The sequence below is a fragment of the Triplophysa dalaica genome, chromosome 7 (genome assembly GCF_015846415.1).
Source record: "Triplophysa dalaica isolate WHDGS20190420 chromosome 7, ASM1584641v1, whole genome shotgun sequence".
NCBI lineage: Eukaryota > Metazoa > Chordata > Actinopteri > Cypriniformes > Nemacheilidae > Triplophysa > Triplophysa dalaica.
In genome coordinates, this window is record NC_079548.1 from 15,323,204 (window position 1) to 15,348,269 (window position 25,066).

General features: G+C 38.1%; 2 protein-coding genes across 2 annotated transcripts in view; both read right to left on the minus strand.

Annotated features, from left to right (window-relative positions):
* srcin1a (SRC kinase signaling inhibitor 1a) overlaps positions 1 to 5,087 on the minus strand; it is an 88,191-nt gene extending 83,104 nt beyond the window's left edge. Inside the window, exon 1 of the mRNA XM_056753926.1 lies at positions 4,308 to 5,087. Within this exon, the coding sequence (XP_056609904.1) occupies positions 4,308 to 4,329 (22 nt within the window). The 5' untranslated portion in view covers positions 4,330 to 5,087. The remainder of the gene's footprint in view (positions 1 to 4,307) is intronic.
* An 11,092-nt stretch (positions 5,088 to 16,179) lies between these two features.
* arf2a (ADP-ribosylation factor 2a) lies at positions 16,180 to 25,015 on the minus strand. The gene is made up of 5 exons (XM_056752312.1): positions 24,891 to 25,015; positions 19,545 to 19,702; positions 18,932 to 19,042; positions 18,711 to 18,835; positions 16,180 to 18,316 (listed from the first exon to the last, which is right to left on the minus strand). The coding sequence occupies exons 2-5, from the start codon at positions 19,690 to 19,692 to the stop codon at positions 18,155 to 18,157; spliced, it is 546 nt and encodes a 181-aa protein (XP_056608290.1). The 5' UTR covers positions 19,693 to 19,702; positions 24,891 to 25,015; the 3' UTR covers positions 16,180 to 18,154.
* Between the last annotated feature and the right edge of the window lie 51 nt (positions 25,016 to 25,066).

The window sequence follows — 25,066 nt, forward strand, 5'->3', positions numbered from 1 at the left end:
AGTGTGTGTTTGAACCAAAGTTAAAAGAGTGAACTGAAAGCAAAGTATAAAGAGAGGTCAAATATACTAAAGCACTTGTAGGCAAAGTGGAACTGGGGGTTTAGCACCCTTCTGTATTCTGTGCCATGAGTGCTTCTTTTCTTTCTCATAGTGATGTTATCAGTGCTATATGATCAAATCTACACATCAAGGTGATCTCTTTCTCACACATACCGGTATAGGTCGTAATGTGTATTTCTTCCATATACATATATTATAATAAATTCCTAATCTATTGATCCAAACACAGTGACACCTGGGACACCTTAGTGACTGTCTTAGATCAAAAGTAAATTGTAAGGGCAAATTCGATTTAGGTGTGCTGATGTAACTGCGATCAGCAACTAGATGTCCATCACATCATTGATATGCGGATGCCAGAAATGCTGTGTGGGTCATATATTACCTGTCAATCACTGATGCTGAGGCTAATGCTATCGACCTCTCCCAGGTTATGAAAAATGACAGGGCGTTTTGTACAGTTTGACGAAACGGTTACACAAATATATAGTATAACACCAATATAGAGTGAAAAGGGTTTTTGACAACACACTGTATGCATGAGGATGACAGCAGCTGGAGGTGTTGAGAACAGTTCAAATTAAATCCTTTACAATGCCATGCTAAGTTTGTATAAGTACTGGTAGTCAATAGGGCCCAAGAACTGTTTGGTTACAAGCATATTTCTTTTCAAATATCTTTCCCTGTGTTCATCAGAACAAAGAAATATATACAGATTTGGAAGGTGAGTAAATGATGACAGAATTTTTTTGGGGGGGTGACCTGTCTCTTTAACAGTGAGTTAGATTCTGTTTGATGAAATGTCACACTTATTGGTTAATACTTCTGCCATTTCCTTACACTGACTCTAAGAAAATGAGCCCAAACATGTTTCACAATGTCACACACACACATCTAAAGTGGATAGATTTTGACTATTTCTCTAGACACCCGAGTATAAGGACTCTGAAAAGCTGTTTGGCTGAACTGTAAAACGTCATTTGTAACTTTTCCTTAAACTGCCATTCAACTCAAAATACATATTACGCCCAGACACTCAAATCAGGTACAGATCACTTCAACAGCTCTCAAACAATCAAAAGGCGGATAAAATTGAAGTGTCAGACTATTTTTACCCTGCTGCGTTCATGCTATGAGTATAACTATCCTGATCCCCAGTAAGTTCTGTCAGAAAATATATGATGCATGTTAAATTCAACCTCTCTTCAATTTCAACACATCTGTTGAACTCATGGGAATTGAATAGGAACGTTTACAACAGTTGGGCCAAAGAAGAATATGAAAATTGATTTTGTGTGTCTTGGGCATTCATTCATTATGACTGAGTGCCACAGAGGAGTCACAAATAATTTTCTTTTGTAATGGAGCACATTTTAGTCCTACATCAACACATGAAACTTAAATGTAATGAACAGTGAGTAATGGATGGTTGAGATGATAATACATTAATACCGAAACGGTTGCTGGTGAACTTTAATAGATCTGTTACATCACCTCACCACTAGACTATGTCTAGAAACAGTGATCGCATATAAGCATACTTTTACCCAGTCAATTCATTTCTTCATAAAAATTAAAATAAAATCTAAACAAGAACATTTTTTGTTGTACAGATATTATAAATGATCAAAACTGTACCTATTACCTGAGATGCTTACCTTTTACTAAAGACTAGGACTTTTACTTGAAATGCAGATTCTGAAATACTTGCATAAGGAGGCCTACACTATTCCACAAAATATGTAACAAACTTCAAGCACACAAACTCACCATCTGATTGAACGGCGAGTAGATCACACCAGATATCTCAATGTCTCATCTTCAAACTTCATCCTGGAACCCTTTCTCCTTTATGTCATCTCTCTATCCTTAGCTTTCATCTTAGCATCGCTTTCATCCCCCTCTTTTCTTTCATCTTTACTCTATGCTTTAGTAACGCCCACCTGTCTTTTTTGACACCTATTTCTCTATGGCGTTCTTGGAGCGATACTCTTAGCCTTTTCCTCCTCCACAATTTCTACACCTCCATATTCTGCACCAGCGTTTTGTTCCTCTTTCACCTTTGTTTTAGTTGATGATTTTTATTAGGCTTTGTTTACTCTCCCTTCTTCCCCCACGTTATGGAGAGAGAAACAGAGAACAGGAAGAGAAGGACGCGGTTGAATTCTTCTCACACACTTTTTCTTCTGGTGTGTCTTTCTCTCTTTGCTTCCTCATTTGTAAAGTATGCAAATAAGTGCTAATGTACATCTTAGGAGAAATGTACAATAAAACCATGTATTACTGTTTTTATTTATTTTTCTTATTTTTTTCCTGTTCATTTTTAGGTTGCTACTGCAAATGTATTTTCAGTAAAGCCGCAAGGTCTTAAAGGGTGCAGACCTCCAGTCACAGACTGTCTTGTTATCCCGGTCCTGTCATGCTGTGGGCGGGGGTGGCCTGCCTAATTGCAACTTGAAGTGTGATTTGCATTTGTTGTTTTAACAGGAGGCTGACACTTCTATGATATCAAACGGAGATTATTGATTCATAGGAAATACTATTCAATTAGCTTCTCCAATGCATCATAAACTGGTTTAGCATCAGGAAAAACAAATTCCAGTTACCATAGTTACACGTTTATTTAATATTGTGAAAATAAAGACAAACTTCCAAGTGATAGTGGGTATTTTTAGAACGATTTTTCTTGCCAGTGAACAAATTTAAGCTATAAAATGACTGCAGTGGATACAAGCAATTCAGGGACAAAATAATGAGAGATAAGTGTATCCCTAATCTAAACACGTGTACATCTGCAGCAGTTTTCTCCGATTTTATTACAGGTAAAATCAATTAAATCAGACTAATGGGATTGTTTCCCACACAGTAAACCGAAGCCCTCGTATAAGAAGGGCTGCTGGCTGAAGCTATGAGACTAAAATAAAGAAAATATCAATATTTATCATAAGTGAACTTCTCCCACGGATCACATATGACGAATTAAGTTGATAATATAACACAAGTGGACAATACCGTTTGAAATTTGTTCCAGGAATGAAAGAGTGAAGGCTTTTTTAAGGATCAAAACAACAAACTTTACCACAATTCTAGTACAACATCACATTATATGACATCATTGACTAACTAACTAGACTCATTTTGTTTATATCACAAAGCTCAAGTCTTATTTTCCTTCAAATACCGAAGCTTTGGTCCAGCTGAGACACTCCCCAGCCCTGCATCTCTTGCTTACCAAAGCTGGTCTGTCCCAAGAGAGTGCGGGCAATGCCTTCAACAGAATCTCCTTCACCCTCCCTTCCCTATTCTGCCTCGCTCCCTTAGTTTCTGTCCTTCACTCTATCACTCATCTGCTTTATTATATGGTCTTAAATCTCCTGAAGAATTCCCCCATCTACCCTTGTACCATTTCTGTCTTAGGCCTCATATGAAATCTTTCTATCATGCTTGTGATCCCTTATTTTTTCTCTCTCTCCTCCCAGAAGACTTCAGGGACAAATGCCTGTAAGCTCTTCTTTGCCCATCTCTCTTTCTCAAGCTTTCTATCTAATTTCCATCTCAGCCTCCTGCGTAAAGGATTACTTGTAAATGCGCTCACATACAGTACCAGACAAAAGAAATCTAAAACAAGATTTTCCATCTCAAGGAAAAGTGAGTGGTGCTCGCCCAAGCCAAACTCGCTATCCGGTGTGGTTGCTACAGTTTCAACATACGGTTAATTGATCAGTTACCCATAGTATGATGAATAATAATACCAACGCTTGTCTTGATAAGGAACACATTTTTTCTTGCTTGCACACTAATGTTTTGTTTTTTCATGTTTTTCCAATGCTCCAGAATTTTCTACATGGCCACTGAATGCACAAGCATGCACACGCACACACTCAAATGTTAATTTGGCCAATTACATTCGAGTCAAACAATTGTTTTCTCTTTCCACAATTATGGATACCTTCAACATTTCTATGCTTCCACACCCACTGAGCCGTCTCCCCACCTCATCTCTCCCATGCCTGGATACCTTTCTCACCAGCATAGTCTTAGATCCCAGAAACACAGAGCAATCAGCATAACCACCAAAGGAGCGCTGTGTGCGCGCACGCACGCACACACACACACACACACACCTCCAACCCCACCTTGCCCCACCCCCTATCCAAAGGGAAAAAATAACAGCGCACAGAACAAACACCCCACGTAAAATAATGCCTGCAACATAAGAATAGATAATAAAGATAATGTTGACATGCCTTGGGATGGTGCGTTTCCCATAATGCCTTCACGGTGCTCCGCTGTCTACAATAGAGAGCCAGCCGCCTTCTTCCTGATCCACCCTCTCTCTCTCCTTCACTCCGTGCTGTTTGCTCGTCTCTGCCGGAGCCGGTTCTGTCTTTCTTTGTCTCTCTCTCCCTCTCTTTGCGCGCGAGATGGGCTCTTTCCAGCTGCTTTTTGCAGGCAGTGCCGTACGCGCGAGAGGCGATGTGTGCGCGCGAGTCAGGGAGAACGAGCGCGTGCGGTCGCGTGTGCATGTGTGTGTGTTTGTGTGTGCGTGCGCGTCTCTGCTCGGCGCGATGGGAACGAACTGGTATACGAGTGTTGGAAACAGCTTTCGCTAAGCGTAAAGCCGGGAGTGGAAAAATCAGCCCGGGATAAATTAGCATGCTTTTGTTCTTCCTGCCTCTCTCGCTCTCCTACGACTCTCTTAAAGGTACAGGAATGCTCTCTGCAGTGAGTGTGCATTGGACTGTGGGTTAATGTTTTCTCTTTGCATCTTTCTCCCGCTTGTGGAGGAATACGCGGAGCTCTAATGGTCGGAGCTCTCCGTGGTGCTGAAAGTCACACGAAGGGCCTGCGGGAGCGGTGATGCTGAGACTGTGGGAGGAGGGGGAGCCATTCAGGTTACTCTTTACAGAGAGACCACCGGTAAAGGTGAAGAGGAAAATATCTAGTTCGAGTCTTGAATTTAGTATGTGGAAGAAGGTTTTCCTTTTGCTTTAATGGCTGCATTTCCTCAACAAGTTTGTGCAAACCATGACGATCCGTGTTGTTCCAGCATAATTTGAGATCTGCCCAAAGATAATTTTGTGCTTCAGTTAGTGTTGTAGTCAAGACAACCTAAACCAGAATGTGACAAGGCAGGATGAGACAGCGATAAAAAAGATTATACATAACAGCTAACCATACATAAATTGCATATATAAAAGCAAACCATAAAAAGAAATAATATGATAATGATAACATTGCTTATCTTAAATTAGAGTCACTTGTTTTTGAACGTTTGTATAAAATCTGTTTCAGGTTTCCAATCATGCTCAGATGTTACAAAGGTTTTGGAGCAATTCATTTTATTGAATGAATCAATCCACTGTTCATTTTCGACCCAGCACAAAAGCAACAAATTAAATCAATTTAGGGATAAGTTTCTGATTGCATTTTAAGGAGATTGTTTACATCCTATTGGGCTTTCAAACGAATGATTGCGTCTAGAATAAAAGTTTGTATTAACATGATACATGTCTGTATTCTGTGCATATTAATTTTGTGTTTATAAACACATACACATACATTAATATATATTTAGAATAGAGTAATTTTTTAGAGTTGATGCATTTTTTGGATATATTCATGTGTGTGTGTGTGTTTTTCAAATAAATATTACTATGCACAGTACACAGACATATATTATGTAAACACAACATTTATTCTGGATGTGATCAATCGCCATAAATCGTTTGACAGCCCTACATCCAATTATAATAAACATGTCAACAAATAAATCTGACAATATAACATCAATTTAGTGATAACCACGGAGTTGTCATGTGGTCATGACCAGTCTTAAAATAAATCTGCTTAGTCTGAGACCAATACCAAGACTGAGACCTTCAAATGGTACAACATGGCTAACATGTCCTGTGACGATTTGTTTAGTGAATATATGACTTGTTAACAACGTAGAATCCTAAAATCTTTCATATAAATGACATGTCATAAAGTTTCTCATTTATACAGAACATTGTTTGTAGTCGTTAAACTTTCCGGTAACTTCCTTTTTAGCACCCTTCATTGAAACGTAATAAAATGTGAATAAGGATTCTAGGGGAATGACAGTAATTAACAGACAAGTGAAGGTGTTGACATTGACACTTCCTGACAGGGTTTGATGGCCCTGTAAAGATGTAATTTGAATAGGGAAACAGAGAAAAATGATCCTGTGGGTGAGTGTTTGCCAGAAGCTCAGCGAAAAAATGCAACACTGAAGTGTCAAGGAAGTGTTTCATGATTGCGCTGAAACACGGCGTGGTTGCCATGACAGCAGCATGTTCTTCTGCATGGGCAGGGGAGGGTTTTTCGATAAAGTTAGCAGATTAGTCAAGACAGTGAAGGACAGGACTCTGTGTCCCTCAGCCACAAAATACTCAAACACACCATCCCTCTCTCATACGCAAACACACACCAAAATTATATTAAGAAAACAATATAAATAAAACATTAAACACACACACACACAGCTAGTCATTGTGCACAAAGGTAAACAAGCTTTTATCAGACTGAGGCAGAGATATGAAGCCGAGTTCTGAATATGATCACAGACCACATGCTTTTCTACCTCCTCATAGTATATTGATCATGAAAATCAAGGTCATTTCAGGTTAAATCAAATAACAGAACCCAAACAATGACATCATTACAAAAAACATGAAACAGATGGTGAAAATACATAAAGGGTCGTGCAGAGAACACATTGTCACATGCTAATCCTAGTAGGATCAATAATGTCTATTTATAATGTATGCCAATACAAGACTTTAGGTTTAATATACACTATGTATAGACTATATACTTAAAATTCAAATGTCGATTAGGAATTGGAAAAATGAAAAAATAATGTTACTACGTAAAATAAAGGTTTTCTACAACATTGTTAAATCCTGATGTCATAACATGGACCATAATGCACAAACTTGTGGAGTTCATGCCAGCTGTAATGCATCTTGGCATAAAGCTATTTTTACCATTATATAAATTAGAGAAATGTCTCAGTTTACTGCAACCGTATAAATCTGTCTAAAATCACCTTTTTACTCAATACATAAACGGTCCTACGATGTAACAAACAACTTTCTCATTACAAATCTTACTTCAAGTCTTTGAATTAATTATTACTGGGTGCATGCATAATAGTTATACACAGTATATATATACACAGTATACAAAATAGCTTGAAACGGTTGTAGGTCAAGTACAACATGCCACAAAGCCGGATACTACGCATTCACTGGAAGGTCATATTAAGGTCATACATAAGGAGTCATACAAAAAGCATGCTTTGAACCAGAGAGAGCACATTAATGATAGACCACTGACTCCTGGGTTAAACAAAACCTTCTGATCATCATTTTTGAGTGTGTTTCTGTTTGTGTGCGTATAATAAATATGCTTCATAGAACAGGGGTGGAATATTGACAGATAAAGGGATGGCAAGGGGGAGAAAGAGAGATCTTAATGATTTGTATCATTAATAATGTATGGTTAAGCAAGCTCCAACTCAGGGAACACGACTGCCTGCCTGCAGTCCATCTGGTAAACGTCAGAAAAAACACAAGAGGACCGTTTCATCCTGCTGCTACCTCTATTACAGGATATCGCAGGCAACGAGCCAAGTTGTTATGCATAGATCAATATATTGCTTGGTTTAAAATGAGTTTAGCCACTAAAGTTTTTCCTATTTATAAGGTTATCTGACTGGACAGACTCTTTTTTTGTTAGTTGTTCTATACCGAGCATAAGGCTGGATACCTGCATTAATATGCAGTACTGCACGCGGTACAGTTGGACCACAGGGGTCTATCACTCTCGAACACAAGTGCATGATTAAACGCACTCCAAACACACACCCTCAATCACGTTCATCTCTGAATGTCTCTCTAATCTACTGTAGCAGGCACCATGACGATGATGAGGATGATTATAATAGCCGAGTAATTTTCAAGGTCATTATTATTATGAAAAGCAAGGGAGGAGAGAAAGAGAAAAGCGATTGAGGAATGGGGAACTGAGCTCATGAGACAGCAAAAAGAAAAGCATGGATTTATTCAAAATACCAGCGGGTAGGCTCTAAAAGCGTCAGGTTGGTCCTCGGACCCCCGACTAAGTATGGACTGATTGCAACAAACAGGCACAACCAGTACAGAACAACTGAGATATTGATCGATCTGAAATAGAGCTCCCCTGCTCCTTTATTGCGACAAAGTATCTAACTCAGCACAAACTTTCTCAGTATCTCTGTGTGTAACGTTTTGTTTTCATATTGTTCTAGAGGTCAAGTATGTTGTTCTATAAATGGTATCAAATGCAGTCAGTCTCAAGTCAGTCTGTTTGTACACGAACAATGCACCTTATGTTACAACAACCACATGAATCAATACCTACTGATTGCGCAACAATTTAAGCACGCTTGGATGATATTTAATTCGGAGACACTTGTGCTCTTGTCTTGGTTCAAATTATAATGCACAATAAATTACACAAGGTTCAAGTTGTTCAAAAATTAGGATCCTGAAAGACGTAAAACAAAGAAATTTGAAAGGAACAGTTCACAGAAAAATGAAAGTTATGTCATCATCCACCCTCTTGTCATTTCAAAACTGTATGACTTTCTTTCTTCTGCATGACATGCATTGGTTTTTGTGCCTATACAATAGAAGTGAATGGGTACCGCCGTTGTTTGCTCACCAGTATTCTTCAAAATATCTTTTGTGTTCTGCAGAAGAAAGAAAGTCATACTGGTTTGAATTGACACAAGGGTGAGTAAATGATTCAAGAATTGTAATGTTTTTGGGTGGACTATCCCTTTAAGAGATTTAATGATTGTATGTTTATCATTTACTTTTATTGATATATTTATTTATTATTAATAATATTACTGTTATTACTATTTCTAGATTTTAGTCACAATGATTATGTTAACTTTGCATGAAGTCTACCTTACACTGAAGAACAAAATTTATTTTTGGAACATTTTAAATCATGCAAATCACCTTAAAAGTAGAAGGAACCCCACTGTATGTAACACACACATGCATTTTTATGACATGTAACACTACTAAGAGCTTACAGAATCTGCAAAGTATATTTTCTCTAACCAGGATATGAAATCAGCATGCTACTACATCAACCCTTCCATGCCCTTTCCAAAAATTATAAACAATCAATGACTCAATAATCTGAATACAGCATAAAAAAGGCCAAAAGAATGTCAGCAGAAGCAGCTTTTTCTTCGAAACCAAAAGCGTATTTTACAGTGACTTCTTAAAGCAATCAAACATTTTTGTTTGAAGGACATTTCTTTGTTGCTCATTCATTCACTGTCAATTGAGGAATATGATTTCCTAAAGGAAAGGCTTTGATGAAGCTATGAGAAGATATCTCATAGCTTATTCCCTCTTATACTGAGTGAGATTTCTGCATGAAAACATTGCATAATTGCCAGACAGGCAATGTTCACTTTGAAACTAAAACGACCCGTTAGAAAAAGACAGTTTGTAAAACTGTTTGCAGTGGTTTTATCTTCAGAAAAATACTTTCTTATACATTTTTGTAAAACAGATATTCATGGTTAAACACCACAATGGGTGGAAATTTCCGCCGCAAATCAGAGAAACATTTCGTACAGGCTAATTCACACAGGCGTGCGCAGACACACAAGGAATTTCCCTTTATAAAAGATGCTCACTAAAACACAACATCTATTAACAGTATATATCTGCCAAGTAAAATAAGGACATAAAGACTTTTGGTCTATACAGGACCAGGTATAATTTTAAAATAAGATATAAAATAGTGAATTTGTACATTGGATTTTTATTTCATAGCTAAATGTAGGCTTTTATCACAAGAGATGAAAATATTTTGTTGTGAATATTTATTGTTTTGCAAACTACAATTTCTTACGAACTGAATAAATTTCCATTTGTGATATTTCCAGTATCAGTTTTAAGCCTGTGATCACCTTAAAGTCTTAAAGGGATAGTTCGCCCCAAAACAATTATTTTGTCATTTATTCACCATCATGTCATTCAAACGTGTGTGAGTCTTTACAAAAGATGTTTTAAGAAACGTCTTGGTGGTTTTGTCCATAGAATGAAAGTCAATAAGATCCAGTGTTGTTTAGCTACCAACAGTCATCAAAATATCTTCTTTTGAGTTCTGCAGAAGAAAGTTATACAGATTTGTAATGGCATGAGGGTGAAATACATTTTCATTTTTGAGTAACCTATCCCTTTAAGGCTAACTAAACTAAACTTCCAAATCTTATGAGATTCGGTTCTTGTTTTTGCTATGCACTTAGTTCAGCATATTCCAGCCTATTTGGGTTTTTGGACAGTAATTTGTACCCTTTAAAATCATCTGTGAGCAATAATCGGGGAAAGCATGCTGAGACCGACTGAACAATTTGATGACTGCAATTTAAATATCGGCAAGCGTTTTTAGGCTCTACCAACAAAGAATGAAATTATTTTGTTCTGTGAATTTCAGCACGAATAAGTAAGGAGAATTTGAAGTTTCACAGTTTTAATCCCTTTCCTGTAGCACTGTAGGGAAATACAAATCCGACAGTGCTAGGCTGGCAGAGACAGACTGCTGCTGACCGTGTTTATTTCCCAAGCTGCTCTTTGGCTACTCATGACCTCATGCGGTCCAGCTTTAACCTCAATCATAACAAAAGCACTGGATGTGCATCCCACAGATCGTCTTTCTGGTTTCCACCTCCTCCTAACCTCAATTGACGTGGTGCCTTTAAAATACACAACCTCCACGCTTTCCCCCTGACCCGGTTGTGTGTGTTTGTCTCATTAGTGAGCTGGTTGTGTTCAATAAAGCACTAAGCGGGTTCATCCTCTCTCTCCTCCGGCACCGTGCTGGAATCCTCCGCTCCTTCCTGCCTTCTAATAACATGTCATCCCTCCTTCACGGCCCTGACTGCACAGTGAAGTTGATGAGGACAGATTCGAGCGCCTGCGTTTCTTTAACCTTCCTCATCTCCACTCCCCACCTGCCATTTCCCTCAGAGAGCCCACGAGCAGCTCCACATGATTGTTCTTCTTGTATGCGCGTGTGAGCGATTGTTTTCACCGCCTGTTCTACACCTCTTCTGTTTCCAGCAATCACCTTTTCAAGAGAGCTGTGCACTAACCCAGAAACCTTTGCAGCAGACAGCAGCCCAACTAAAAAAAAACATTTCCTTCGCTTTAGTGACAGCAGTGCTGTGGCAATCGCTATCCAACGGGAGGTGGGGATGTCGATTTGACATGTAAGGCTAGTGCTTTGAGAGGACACGGTTGCACAGGGCAGCTGAGTTGGACAGTATAACCACCACACACACACAAGCTGTGCATGAAGAATATATTTACTGTCCATTTATCACAGTTTTCACTATTGCATCTCTTGTGTACCAACAGACCTACTCAGAAAACATGCTCATGCATAAACTAATGCCTTTGCTTTCACACATCCCACAACAGGTTTTCAATGGAAGATTACACTCACATATCTAAAGCTTTGCACATAAACAAACAAACAAATATCTAGAGTTTAACCTTCACACATTTCTGTCAGACCATTAAGGCTATATGGCTTCGTCGTAGCGATAAGGAGCCGGAGTGATTGATAACTCTGCAGGAAAGTAGAATCGGGCACAAAGGATTCAATAACCTCAATTCACACTTGGCTTCCCACCGCTTCACTGTGTTGCTGGATTTTGACCGAGATCAGCTTGTCCTTCACCCATAATTCTACTCAAAGTGCCTCTTTCTAGACAGCTCTACCCATTATTCTGTCGCCTTTTAATATAGATTAGGGTGACCATAAATGGCATTATTCCCCGGACATGTCAGGGCCAGGATTTTGGGTGCGTCCTCCGGAAATCGCATTTGTCCACCCCAAATTAATTATTCTATTTAGAACAATACTCTATATCAAAACGAAATGTAATAGTGTTCCGTAATGTATTTACAAAAAATGGCTTATGTAAGCTAGCTACTATTGTGTTTAATTGAGAATTTCACCTTTTTATAACAAGATCAATTACTTGGTTAATTATTGGATCAATTATTTTTACGGTTACACCACATTGACATTTCTGCAATCATTCCCAAATACTTTCTCAAAATGACTTAAAACCATTTCATACTTGGTCCTCAGAAAGAGTATGTCTGCAAGTAATTAGTCAATTTATTTTGAAATGATTTTTTAGTAACTTACTTTAATTAAAAACATTAAAAGTAAAGTAATTTAATGTAATTAAAAAACTTTTATATAGGTAATTGACAAATATACCATACATGTGTGAAATAGTAAAACTTCAGAAAACAAACTGTCAATAATATATTATCTTATATTATTTATATGTATCTTTTATATTGATTTTCCTAGCTATTCTTTTCCTACTTTTATTGCGGTCACACCATAACACATAAACACATTTATTTTTCAACTACTCGTGTGCACTGTTAATCCCCCTGCAGTTGCACTGCGCAAACCCTGTTTGGGGCTATTTTTATGTTTTTTTAAATACAGTATCACATGGCAAGACCACATGAACTTGAATGGTTAAATTATGTTCAATCCGTCCCAGGTCCTCCCTCAATTCTTTATACAATCAGTCACTCTGCAATATTAAAACCTTGGGAAAATGGAAACTCTTTACATCTTTATGGAATCGTATTGCCTATCTAAATGACACATAATATTTCATAATAAAATGTTTTATTTCTCTCAAATCATAACCCTAAAGCCGAGCACATAACACGCCATACCAGACCTTGGGGTTGCCATGGCAACCACAGTGATGATGGAGGCGTGCTATAATTTTGCATTGTCGTATGAGAGGAGGAGAGTAAAGTAACCATGGAGCTGTAGACATTGTTTGCATAGATCTACACTGCTCTGACGAGATATAATTGACATTATAAGATCTAAAACAGGAAGTAATAGGTGGGGAAGGAGCAACAGATTTGATGACGTTGCTGAAAATGTTAAGTGAAAAAAATGTACAGCATCAATTTTAAGACTTCACGAACATAGAGGGTGAAAAAAAACATTGGATGTAAATAATGCAGGGATGTGAAAAACATCTCATGGCAGCACGTAAGTCACTGACCACAGCTCTAATGCGTATAAGACAGAGTGATCTCTAATCTCTCCAGAGAGTGCCTTGCGTGCCAGTGATGGCGTGTGAAGCTGAGCTGTCGATCTGAGGAAAATAAAAAGGTGATCTGACAGTCACAAGGTCACGTAAAAAATAAAATGCCCACAGACAAACACACAGGCACAATCCGTGCAAAGACCAAACCATGTACTTATACTTTATATCAATACGAAATGCATAAAAAACCCCACACATATAGGTGACAGCCCCCACAAATGAATAAATAAGTAAAAGTGCACTCATGGTGACAAACAAATGCACGAGCATCGCTGTGAAATGAATAAATGCCTTCTAAGGGACCATACGTTCACAAATCAATAAGATTATTGCTGGTTGAGTGAATGTGTTCATATACGTGTGTCTGTTCTATCTCCTGGTTATTATATTGTAGAGGCAACAATTTAAAGAGGTTGAGGTTACTATCATTTTAACCGATGATGTTGAATTCGATATGAATATTTAACAGATGCACCTCACCAACCAAACTTCACATGGGGAGAGAAGAAAAAAAGGAGCTTTCTCTTGTTTCTCTTATCATGCCTTATTTTTTCCTCTCTCTCTTATCTATAAATAAGTAAGGTACCGTTGCCAAGGTAACAATTCCCTTGAGATTTGGTCCCTTGTACTACTGGGGGGAAAGGTGAGAAATTGAAGTGAGATGTTGCCTCACACAACAGGTCTCATAAAGTCCTCCTGCCTTCTTAAAACGCTGTCTACAAACAGACAGTTACACTGTGTGGCCACAATCCTAAATCTATCAATGTGCCCCACGTTTCCCATCATTCCCTCCTGGCTCCCTCCAGCTGTGTTTGTGTTGCTGCCAAAGCGCCGTTTCCCATCGGCGGCCGCCATTAAATCACAGCATATGGGGATGCCTTTGTGCTGAGATGCATGAATAAGTGTTCATACACTGGTCGGAGAATTTACAAGTACATTGCTACATCATGTCAGCAGCAATAGGAACAGATGCCAAGCCATAGAAACTTCTGCAGGTAAAATTTCATTGCCCGATTAGCATGCTGAAGAGAAGAGAGACGCTTGCAGTTTTGCATTAAAAAGCATTATTAAGGGTATATATATATATATATATATATATATATATATATATGCTACTTTCACATTACTTTATATTAGTTATATACACCTCTGGAACAGGACAGTTACACTCTCACCTGTGTTTGTGTTACTCCACTCCCCCTTGTGGTGGTGTTGACACCGTGGCGATTGAAACTTCCTGAAACATATTGAGACGTCAAGTGCGACAATCTCTATACATGAATCTGATGCACTTTCTGATACAAGTCATATTTACTTGATTTGTTTTTTGGGGGGGGTTGTTGGTAGTAAAAAACAAGGTTCTTTTCATAAGTGGACCGTGTGATATTTCGTGAAAGGACATTTCCAGCACTGACAATTTGTGGAGCTGAAGAAATTTAGTGTGAACGCATCCCTCGCGGTACTGTGACGTCACATGCCTTCAAATTGTTTTTCACATCTCTTCTATCTGCGAAGCAACGTATGGACTTTGAACACACATGGACCTATGGCGTTTGTACCACGATTATCCGCAAGGTAATATTGTATTAAAACACCAAACCTATTGGGAACGTTAGCGTAAAATTCATTCTTGTCTTCTCTTCGATAATGTTATGTTTTAACTGAGCAGACCATTGGGGGAAATAAGAGGCTACTGTGGAGAAAGAACACAGTGATGAATATGATTTTCATTATCTCATACTCATAAGTGTTTTAATACAGAACTGATCATTAACAATTTATTGCAAAACCAGTATAAACCAAGGCCCTCACCTCAGTAGTTTTTGGTTTCTGTAGTGGCCATATGTACAGTGCTAGCCCCTTTGTTTGCTTTACCAGCAATCTAACAGCTATAGGCTTAACAGGGTACATATTATGGTAATACAAATCCAGTTGTGTTAAACTGCAAGCTGAAATAAATGTGACTGATTTTAAAATTTTGCTGATCTTGTTGCATGTCATTGTTTGCCCGTTAAACGATTGCAAATTATACCCCAACACCCCACCAGATAACACATCAATACTGTCTAGTGTTATTATGTTCTGGAGTTGCATTACAATAGGCAGAACTGGAAACTGTATAGATAAAGTCTTTAATGGAGAACCTATTTGAGTCTGCCAATTAGGGCTACATGGGCAAATATATTTTTACATTTCCAGGTTGAAGTACTTCCAGGCCGAAAATGTTGCTTATGAGCGGCTGGATGGTCTTCCAGAACTTTGTATTTGCCAGTTATTGCATTATATGCATTATCAAGCAGTGTATTTGTAGAAAGGCCTTTTGTTTAAACAACTGCTTGTAATCTGTAACTTCGCTTCTGCCCCACATTGATCACGGTGTAATTTTTCAGGATCCACTTTTTTTTACATATGTTAGCATTTCTGAACTCAATTATTTGTGTAATTTAAGCCTTTTAACGTCTGAAAGACTGAGGTTTCTCTAAATGGTGTTGATATTTCTTACACTTTATTCAGTTATTTCCTTTAGGCCATGTCCTGTGTCAAAAAAAGATTTGTTATCACATTAGAGGTTCTTTCTCACTCTTAACAGTCTTCCACTTTGAATACAGAAGCATTTTAAGTTTGTGAACACTCAAAAGATTTCTTACAGTCATGTACATTAAACATTAACTGTTTGGGATCAAGCTCTTTCTTTAAGTCTTAAAGGCTCATGGGTTTCCTAATGGTGCTTTTTACTATTGATTTGATACATCTCTTAATAACGGTCATGCAATGTTTTTCCTTAAACCTCTACCAGCATCACTACAGCACCCTCTAACGATTAACTCAAAAATGACATGGACATTTTAGAGCTCCACCAAGGAGAACACAAGAATATAAAATATCGACAAAAGAAAACTAAAGGAACAATATAATCCATCGTAATAGAGATCTCTTTATTATAGTGCATTTATCAGATGTTACAAGATGGGTTTAAAAAAAAGCTAAAAACAAAACCATTTTAAGAAAAAGAAAAACATATGCACACGTTCCTTTCATATTATTATTTTACAGAATTTTGGAAATTAAAGCTTCACATCTGAACATATAGGACAGCTAAATGAAATTTTCAAGCGAAATACATTTCATACACTAATTACTTGTCATAGATGCTTATTCAAATAAATCTCACCTACTACAGATTTGTATAACAATCAACTAAAAGGCCAAAAAACATTAGAGTTATGAAATTAGAATTTTGGTGATAGTGGAGGGGGTGTCAAAATGTATGTTGCCATCAGGTTTCACACAAGGCGAAACATTCAGCCATTCCCATATGAGGTCAGAATTATCCAGAATGTGATGTTTACAGAATGCATGTTCAATGCTGTATTCAACACTGCATGTTGCCTTTGGAATATGAAGGAAAGTAAAATGTGTCAGTCAGTTTTAGGTACGCAGATGTGCATACACGCTCTTAGTTGCCTCAGCCTTTCTGCTGGTGCTTGTTTCTATCAAATACATTGTTTCAAAACAGACTGGTGCATCAGATAAAGCAGCCATCGACAGATGACAGGGAAAATTTGGGGTAGAAAACTTAATATGAAACATGGAAGAAAGGGAAGACAAGACATTTGCCCACTCATACTATAAATTAATAGAATTGCCTGAAGAAGTTACCCTTGGGTGGGACACAACATGAATAATGTGTGTTATTTAAATGCATGAAAACATAACCAGACAAATGTGCTTTGATGTTCAGCTTGTGGTTATTTATCTATTAGACATGTTAAACTTTAGATTACAATTTGGAAAATGCATGCCTCCCTAAAAGCCAATGATGGCCTCACCAGAACATGTATGAGATTTAAACTGAATGCAGGAAACCTCAACCATAATAACCAAAAATAATAAATCACGATAAAAATAAAGAAAAAGAGCTTTAAGAATAATTTGAGTGGGAGCAGCTCTCAAAGGCCTCACTGCTCCTGCAGAGGGCGATCACTCCCTCACAATCCCAAACTCACACACATCGTCTCTGCTTTCACCTCTTACATGGCATTCAAAACACATGCAAGGCTGTTATAGCCCGAGATCCGATTTTATAACCAAACTACAGCATTTCCCCATCATTCAGGGAGTAAGACTATATCACTGTGAAACTCAACAAGAGCAGACACACATAGATGTCTTCCCAACAGACGAGCCATTTTACACACCGACTCCATGTAAACTAACGGTTTCACACACTTGTGCTTTAATGCGCTTGACAGAGGAGAGCAGCAGGAAAAGTGAGCTGGTGTTCACATGGACACTATCTTGGTAAAAGCTTCATGTGACATACCTGAAAGCTTTAGCATGATTTTCAAAGAACGCGAAGAAGAATGGATGGAAAATTTCACTTTATTGTCGGTTTCTTTTTTCCCAACCTGATGCAGGTTACAATGAGTTTTATCAAATGTGGGGGTGGGTGGGGTCGGTCAAAAATGGCAACTCACACCTTGTAACATTTAAGTCATGCGTGATTTCTTTAAACATTGGGAATATAGTCTCATAGGCCTATAGTCTTATTTCAGTGTATTAGGTAACAGAAATATTAAACATCCTGGGTCATTCTTTGCGTGCAGAAAACCATGGGGCTCAGGAGGGAGAGGAGAGAGAAAGAGAAAACCGTGCTGTACGCTGAGTGTCTATTTTGAAAGGCACAGCAAGGCTGCTCCCACCCTCAAAACACACACACACTTATGCGTGTGTATCAGACAGCACTGGGAAGAGGCTCAGACGTACACAAGACTAGACAAGAAAAATAAATGAATAAACTGGGCAACCCGGGTGAGACTGTAACCAGTGCTGTCACCCTTTACACACTCATACACACACAGCGCTGACAAAAGACGAGGGTGGAATGGATCATTTAGCGTTTTTGAGCTGGTTGGAGAGCCAGTCGAGCCCTTCGTACAGGCCGTCTCCGCTGGTGGCGCAGGTGGCCTGGATGTACCAGTTACGGTGACGCAGAGAATGAAGGCCCAGTTTATCTGTGATCTCTGCTGCATTCATTGCATTGGGCAGGTCCTGTAGAGATATGGAAAGAGCAGCAGGTTAGCAACTAGGAGCTGTGAATGTTTAGATACTTCTTTTGATATCCATCAAGGAACCATAAGATAAGAATGAAGATTCTGCATAAAAGTTGTACACAAATGTCTGCTTTGACCTGTCCTACTTATGCATTACATTAATAGAGCAAGCAAGTGTAATTGGATAATATTACAGCCTGCTATGCATCTTTCAGTCTGTGTAAAGCAAAGCCCGCTTCATTCATCATTCAAAATCTCTAGATTTTTGGAGACAGATTCTACAGAGTAGGTATCTATCTTTCCCATACCTATAAACAACAGGGGAAAAAATATATATATGGAATTGATGATCTTTGCACTCAGACCAGAATCTTCGTTCTTCTGTCACTCACCTGTTTGTTGGCAAAGACAAGCAGAACAGCGTCTCTCAACTCATCCTCCGCTAGCATTCTCGTCAACTCTTCCCTTGCCTCATTAACTCGCTCTCTGTCATTACTGTCCACCACAAAAATCAGGCCTGTGAAAGAAACAGCGAAAGATCGAGACTTCAGCATGCCTTATGTAACCAAGAGATGCTAAATGTATAGTACACACTTTAGGTGTGGACACTGACCCTGTGTGTTCTGGAAATAGTGCCTCCAGAGCGGCCGGATCTTATCCTGACCGCCCACGTCCCACACCGTGAAACTGATGTTCTTATACTCTACTGTCTCAACATTAAAACCTGTACAAAGAGAAATAGGGCAAGTTAAACAACAGCTTAAGAGAAGAATGAGGGGTAAGAGGCCATGTGGCTCAAGTTGGGGCCCCATTCTCATAACACTAGCTCCCGAGGCAAAGAATTTTACCATATGCACACAGTTAGCAAAGAAAGACAATGAAATAAAAACTGAAAACACAGAGAGTGATGGAATTGGGGGGGATGGGAAACAGCTGGAGTTGACTGCACATTAAACAAGATGTATATAAAAAAACAGCATAGATGTATAATACTATATTTTTCCAAAGTCAACACTAAGGCTTCCATTAAAATAAATTTTATTAAAAAACTAGTGGCAACTATTGAAAAAGCCAAAAACGATGTAGCCAGACTAAATCATAGGTTAAATAGAATTTAGTTTAGATGCCTGAAATAGCAATGAACACTCCAAAGAGCACAATAATACCATGACATTATTAAGAAAATAACAATAATACAGTGAAATGGGGTAATCAGTGCAACACACCAATGGTGGGGATTGTAGTGACTATCTCTCCAAGTTTCAGTTTGTACAGGATAGTGGTCTTTCCAGCAGCATCCAAGCCCACCATCAGAATTCTCATCTCTTTTTTTCCAAAGAGATTCTTAAAGAGGCCTGCAAACATGTTCCCCATGATGGCTGATCTGCACAGAAAGAGAAGAGAAAATTTAGTTAAACAGCAATTAACATGAAAAAATAAGGCATGAAATCTGTTTTTATTTGTGATGTTAATTCCTCACAGGTTAAAAAAAATGGAGGTTATAGTTCATTCACATCTTTCAGCGGAGAAAACAAGTATAGTTCAGACAGACACGATTCACAATGTAAAGAAACAAGAGAAGGGAGGAGAAGCACAGAGAAACAAAAGGCTCAGTTATTAGGTGAATGAAGGATGCCACTGGTGGAAAGAAGAATACAGAAAGTAACCAGAAACCTGAAGAACCTGTAAAAGGAGACACCAGCCTTCTAAATTAATCAGAGAGAGTGGCTGATCCCCATCAACTGACTTAAACTTTTATCCAAACAGCTGCAGAGTTTTAGACAATGAGGGCTTCATATCATGGGCTATGGTGTATCTTTTTGTGTTTCCCTTATCCCTAAAATATGCTTTAAAACTCTCAGACAATTTACACCTTGCAGTGGCCAAGTATATTCTATTCTCAATCAACAGTTCAATAAATATAAGTGTCTTTTGGTCACAAATTATATCATAGAGGAACATAATTCATTCCACAAGAAAAAAAATGTTGACTTCTCACCGTTCAAAAAAAGCACAATATCATAACTTAATGACATGGTAATCAAAGAAAAAACTGTTTCTCTTATCCTTTCATAGAAAACCTATTGCATTATCCTGGATGACATATCGCTTATTGATCCTTAAACTCTTTGTAAATTGCTTGGATAAAAGCGTCTGCTAAATGACTAAATGTTTTATAACTGCTAAGGCTCTATAATTTAGGTAGTACCTAAAATAGAGGTTTGTACAGAAATATGTAGACAATATTTAATCTCTCAAATGGAGATGGTTTGAAATATAAACATCAAGCCACTACCCTTACCCCTTACCCTTACCCTTACCCCTACCCTCATTATTGTTTACAGCTGTGGTATAATGTTAATTTGTTTAATAACATGTGCGGTGGTTGACCAAAATAGTTTTTAAAGACTGCTGTCGGTGGCAATATCTACAGTTGAAAAGGGCAAAGGGCCATTATATTAGCCATTTAATGATAGAAAAACAGACATTTATAAACATGCAAAAATGAAAAGAGCCTTTCATGGAGTACTTAATACATTGAAAATATTTAAAAACTGAAAATTTATTAGTAGAATGTTTTATCATGCTAGAATTTGGAACTCAACCATGAGGAAACTGCCCCTTCTGTGTATCATGGTTAAACCCAAATATCACACTTTTAAAATCCTTGTGGGGATAACACAACAAAAAGGTTAGCATCAACGGATGTTGTGAGAACACACCTTTAGTGATGTCATAGCAATGCACATTGGCTCAAGTGAGGGTGGGGTTTCACAGTGCAGAGACACCATGAAGAACACATTCCTCACCGTTCAGCAAAACAACTACACACGCCTCAAACTATTACAAAAACACCCACTATGGGAAAAACAGAAGAGCTTTAAACTTACATTGAGCAGTTTGTCCAGTTAACCAGCACCACAGAATGACTAAATGTAATGTTATAATGTAATGTGTTTTAAAGAACAAGAAAGATAGAAAAGAACCTGTCAAACGGTTTTAAAAATGCGGTTTATATGACAGCCTCAAATAAAAGAACATGAATTATTAACCAAAACCAAGGAAGTTTAATTATTAGATTGAGAAGATAAAATGAGAAGCTTTTCTTAATACTGTTGCAGGTGCATGCATAACTGCACATCTCTATCATTTATCATTTTATCAGTCTAGAACAATTTTACATTCTAGTCTCTCAAAGTTTAATGAAAACATATGTTGATCGCTTCAAAGAACTGGACCTAAGTATCGTGGTATCCCCCCCCCCTCTGTAGCAATGTATTTTAGTCACGCATTAAATGTGATTATTGCTGACAGCTTTTTTTGTTTCCACTGGTTTCAACAAATTGAACTAGTCACACTGAAACTGATGGCATTTAAGGTTAAGCTATAGTTTATATGATGGGCCCATTCAGTCCTCAGCCTTACACTTCAACAGCACAGTAACTTTCACATACATAAAAAAAGCAATAGGAAACAGACTTTTAACTTACATAGTTTGAATGTTAGCTGTCAGCTTCAAATGTAAGCTTCACATATACACAGAGAGGCGGTTTAATATTTCAGCAGGGAGTAGCAGCAACTACATTCCAGCCGTTTGGGTATATGAAAAACAGAGTCTTACATTCATAAGAGTTTTCTCGAGAGAAACACAATATTGCAGTATCCTGACATTATGATGCGCAGTTGTGCACTTGACTTGGCAATTCAACGCTTTGTAAGCCAAATTTGAGAAAGATCAACACCTGACATGCAGTTCTTCACTGAATACACTTAAAGGGGAGGTGCTACAGTGTTTCAGGCATTCTGACTTCTTTAAAATGCTAAACGTGCTGGCTACTCATGCTTGACATGGTCAACTTGTCAAAAAAACGAGTTGGACGTATGACATAGTATTTCTGTGCTCGATACCCTCCCCTAGCTTTCGCATAGTTGACTCAAACATGACATTCCCTTACGTAACAACCAGGGCTGTAACGATACGTCGTATTAGAAAGATAAGGATATTTTCCCATATGATGTTTAATTCTATTCGTTGAGCAGCCAAGATGCTACCTACTCTGCGCCAGCATGTCACGTGTGGTTACCTCACATATGTGGTAGAGAGAAGTCTATGGGAGAAGCGGAAGCACAAGACACAATCTGTGACTCCACGTGGTTTACAAAGCATCTTATTTTCCTCCACAACTGTCGGTCAAACATGTAATACAGTTGATGTAATATGTATTTTTGAAAGGCATTTCTCATCAAATACTATCTCAAGTAAAGACCGTGCATGTTCAAAGACAGGTGAGCCAATGGTGCTTGAGTGTGAGCTCTGTTAGAGCGTTTCATTCGTTGAATGAACACGCCCTTCACTAAACGAACGACTCAAAATGAAGTGTTACCTGTCGTTCATGGTCTAATAATACTCCCTCTGTGCTATAACAATGCATATCCAGTAGTTACTGAACTTTTCTGGGAAAATAAGGTAATGACCTGGTTTAATTTAATTTAATTGGTAAAGTAAATTATGTCAAAACGGTTAAATCTTTGTATGGAACATTTAATTACAGGGATTGATTTGGTTAAACCAGATAGAATTTTGTAATTTGAATTTTGTTAACTAAAACTTAAATGATAGGGATGACTTAAACATGACAAAAACTAAATTGCATTTTATTCAAAAGACTATGACAACTATGAAAATAAATGTTGCTGTCAAAATTGACAAGGATCTCAATTCTATTTTCAGTTAAGCTTTAAAATTCTTTATTAAATTGTATGTGCAAAAAAAAATTGATTTGACTGTTGTAAAGTTATTAAAATTGTTAATATTTTGAGAATAAATGTTATTTGAATTTAAGTTTAGTTTTTTGATTTTGTTCATATGTCGAGATGTGTATCATATCGTGAGCCCTGCATCGAGATATGTACCGAATCGTTAGCTGAGTGTATCGCTACACCCCTAGTAAAAACTTTTCTTAGTCCCTTATGGAAAGTTATATTATACAAACATTGGGTACAACACTGGATTTGAAGACCGTGAGCTGCATGCGGTAAGTGTAACGGAGTCATGTGTCTGTGTTTTGTTTGCAATCGATGCGTACATGCATAAGGTACAACAGTTATGCAGGGATAATGCGACAATGTATTGTGTGCTCTTGCTGTAGTCCCGCCCCCCTAACACGTTAAGTGCACATCTGTTTTTCAGAAAAATCGTATAGTTGTCTTTTACAAATGTGATCAAACTTAAGACTCTTCGAAGATACAAAGTATGCAATACTACTCTATAGGTGCTCAAGATTACTATGAGATTGGCGGAAACTGCGTGTTACATACACTTTAATGCATTAAAACAGATATTGCAAAAGTGATAATGCTCCTTAATGGCAACCTTAGCTGATATAAAATTACAAAAAGGATTCATTCACACAAACCCTTTATGAGTCAGAATAGGAAGTGAGAGAACAACAGAGGCTAGAGGAAAGTCACATGACAACATTTGATTCCATCTGGGAATCAGACACACTGCCTAGTATAGCGAGAAGTGTTCCCTAAACAGAAATCAACATGCCACTCATTCATTACAGTAAATGGGAGGCTATGCTGCTTGCTTACACAACACCTTACAACCGATATAAAAGCAATGGTAAGTCTACAGACGTTAGTGACGTTAACAGTAAATGCAATCCTATGTACACGTCACACGCCTGTATTTCTCGTTTAGTGTCAGCCTGGCCTGAACTGAAAGTGGTTTAAATGAATCTTCACTTATAATACACCCCCATCTAAGACTCATTGCGAATGAAGCGACCCCTTTAAATGTAGGCTAGGCTACTGTCATGTAGTGTTTGACGATTTCTTATTGCACTTTGTTTTATAAGCTTAAGATCACATAACAACCATAATCTTTATCTACATAATTGACAAATCACAATTAAACTGTGCGTTCTCGAAAGACAGAGTTTTGGTCAACTACATACATTGGACTGCCTTCACACCAAAGGTGTCAGACAGATATAAAGCGAAACGCCACTGTACAATCACGCAGCTAAGCAACGCGGCCTGTCGATCTATCAAATAACGTACAGTTACAGTCACTCTAACGTTACTCTACCATCGCGTAAAGTTTTACATTAACGTTAGATTTCAAATCAACGTGAAAGTTATAGATCGTAAAGTGAACGTTTGATCTCTATCGATATGTTCTATTTATCTTCTGCTAATGTGCTAAGGGCGCAGGCAAGGCAACAAGATGACTATAATGTTTACTTAGCTGCTAAACATTCCCCTTCGCTTACTCACGTGCAGTCCTACAACTCTACCTTCTTACATAATAAATAAACAGTTTAACACAAAGAAGTGCAGAAAGGCGTCTTAAGAGATAAATATGCGCGAGCTGCTTATGCAGTTCCACATCAGCTAAGCAAACATCCGTTTAGTTAGCTAGCTAGCCTCCCTGAATCAAACGATAATTCAAGACCGAGCACTTGTCTTCAGTCGACCAGATGTTGACCACATTAAAAGTACTTGAATTCGGTTAACATGCGTCAGAATGACAACACACCGACCTTTGTTTGAGTATTAGTTACCTTTTGATGCAGTTTCGCTACAATTTTCCGGTTCTCCACCTTACCGCTAAAAACAAAATGGCGTCTATCTCTAGTCCGAGGACGATGGCGTCATCTACCCCGCCCTCGCTTAAGTGTTACCCAATCACAATGTTCAAAGTGTATTTATGAAAATCCGCCCTATAAACGTCATCGTC

Bases quoted from the DNA above. Each gene is read 5' to 3' on its own strand.
- arf2a (XM_056752312.1), bottom strand. From the start codon at position 19,692: ATGGGGAACATGTTTGCAGGCCTCTTTAAGAATCTCTTTGGAAAAAAA. The intron at 18,836-18,931 runs GTCAGTGTCCAC...TTTCTTTCACAG, and splicing joins CTATTTCCAGAACACACAGG to GCCTGATTTTTGTGGTGGAC. The intron at 18,317-18,710 runs GTGAGTGACAGA...ATATCTCTACAG, and splicing joins TTGTCTTTGCCAACAAACAG to GACCTGCCCAATGCAATGAA.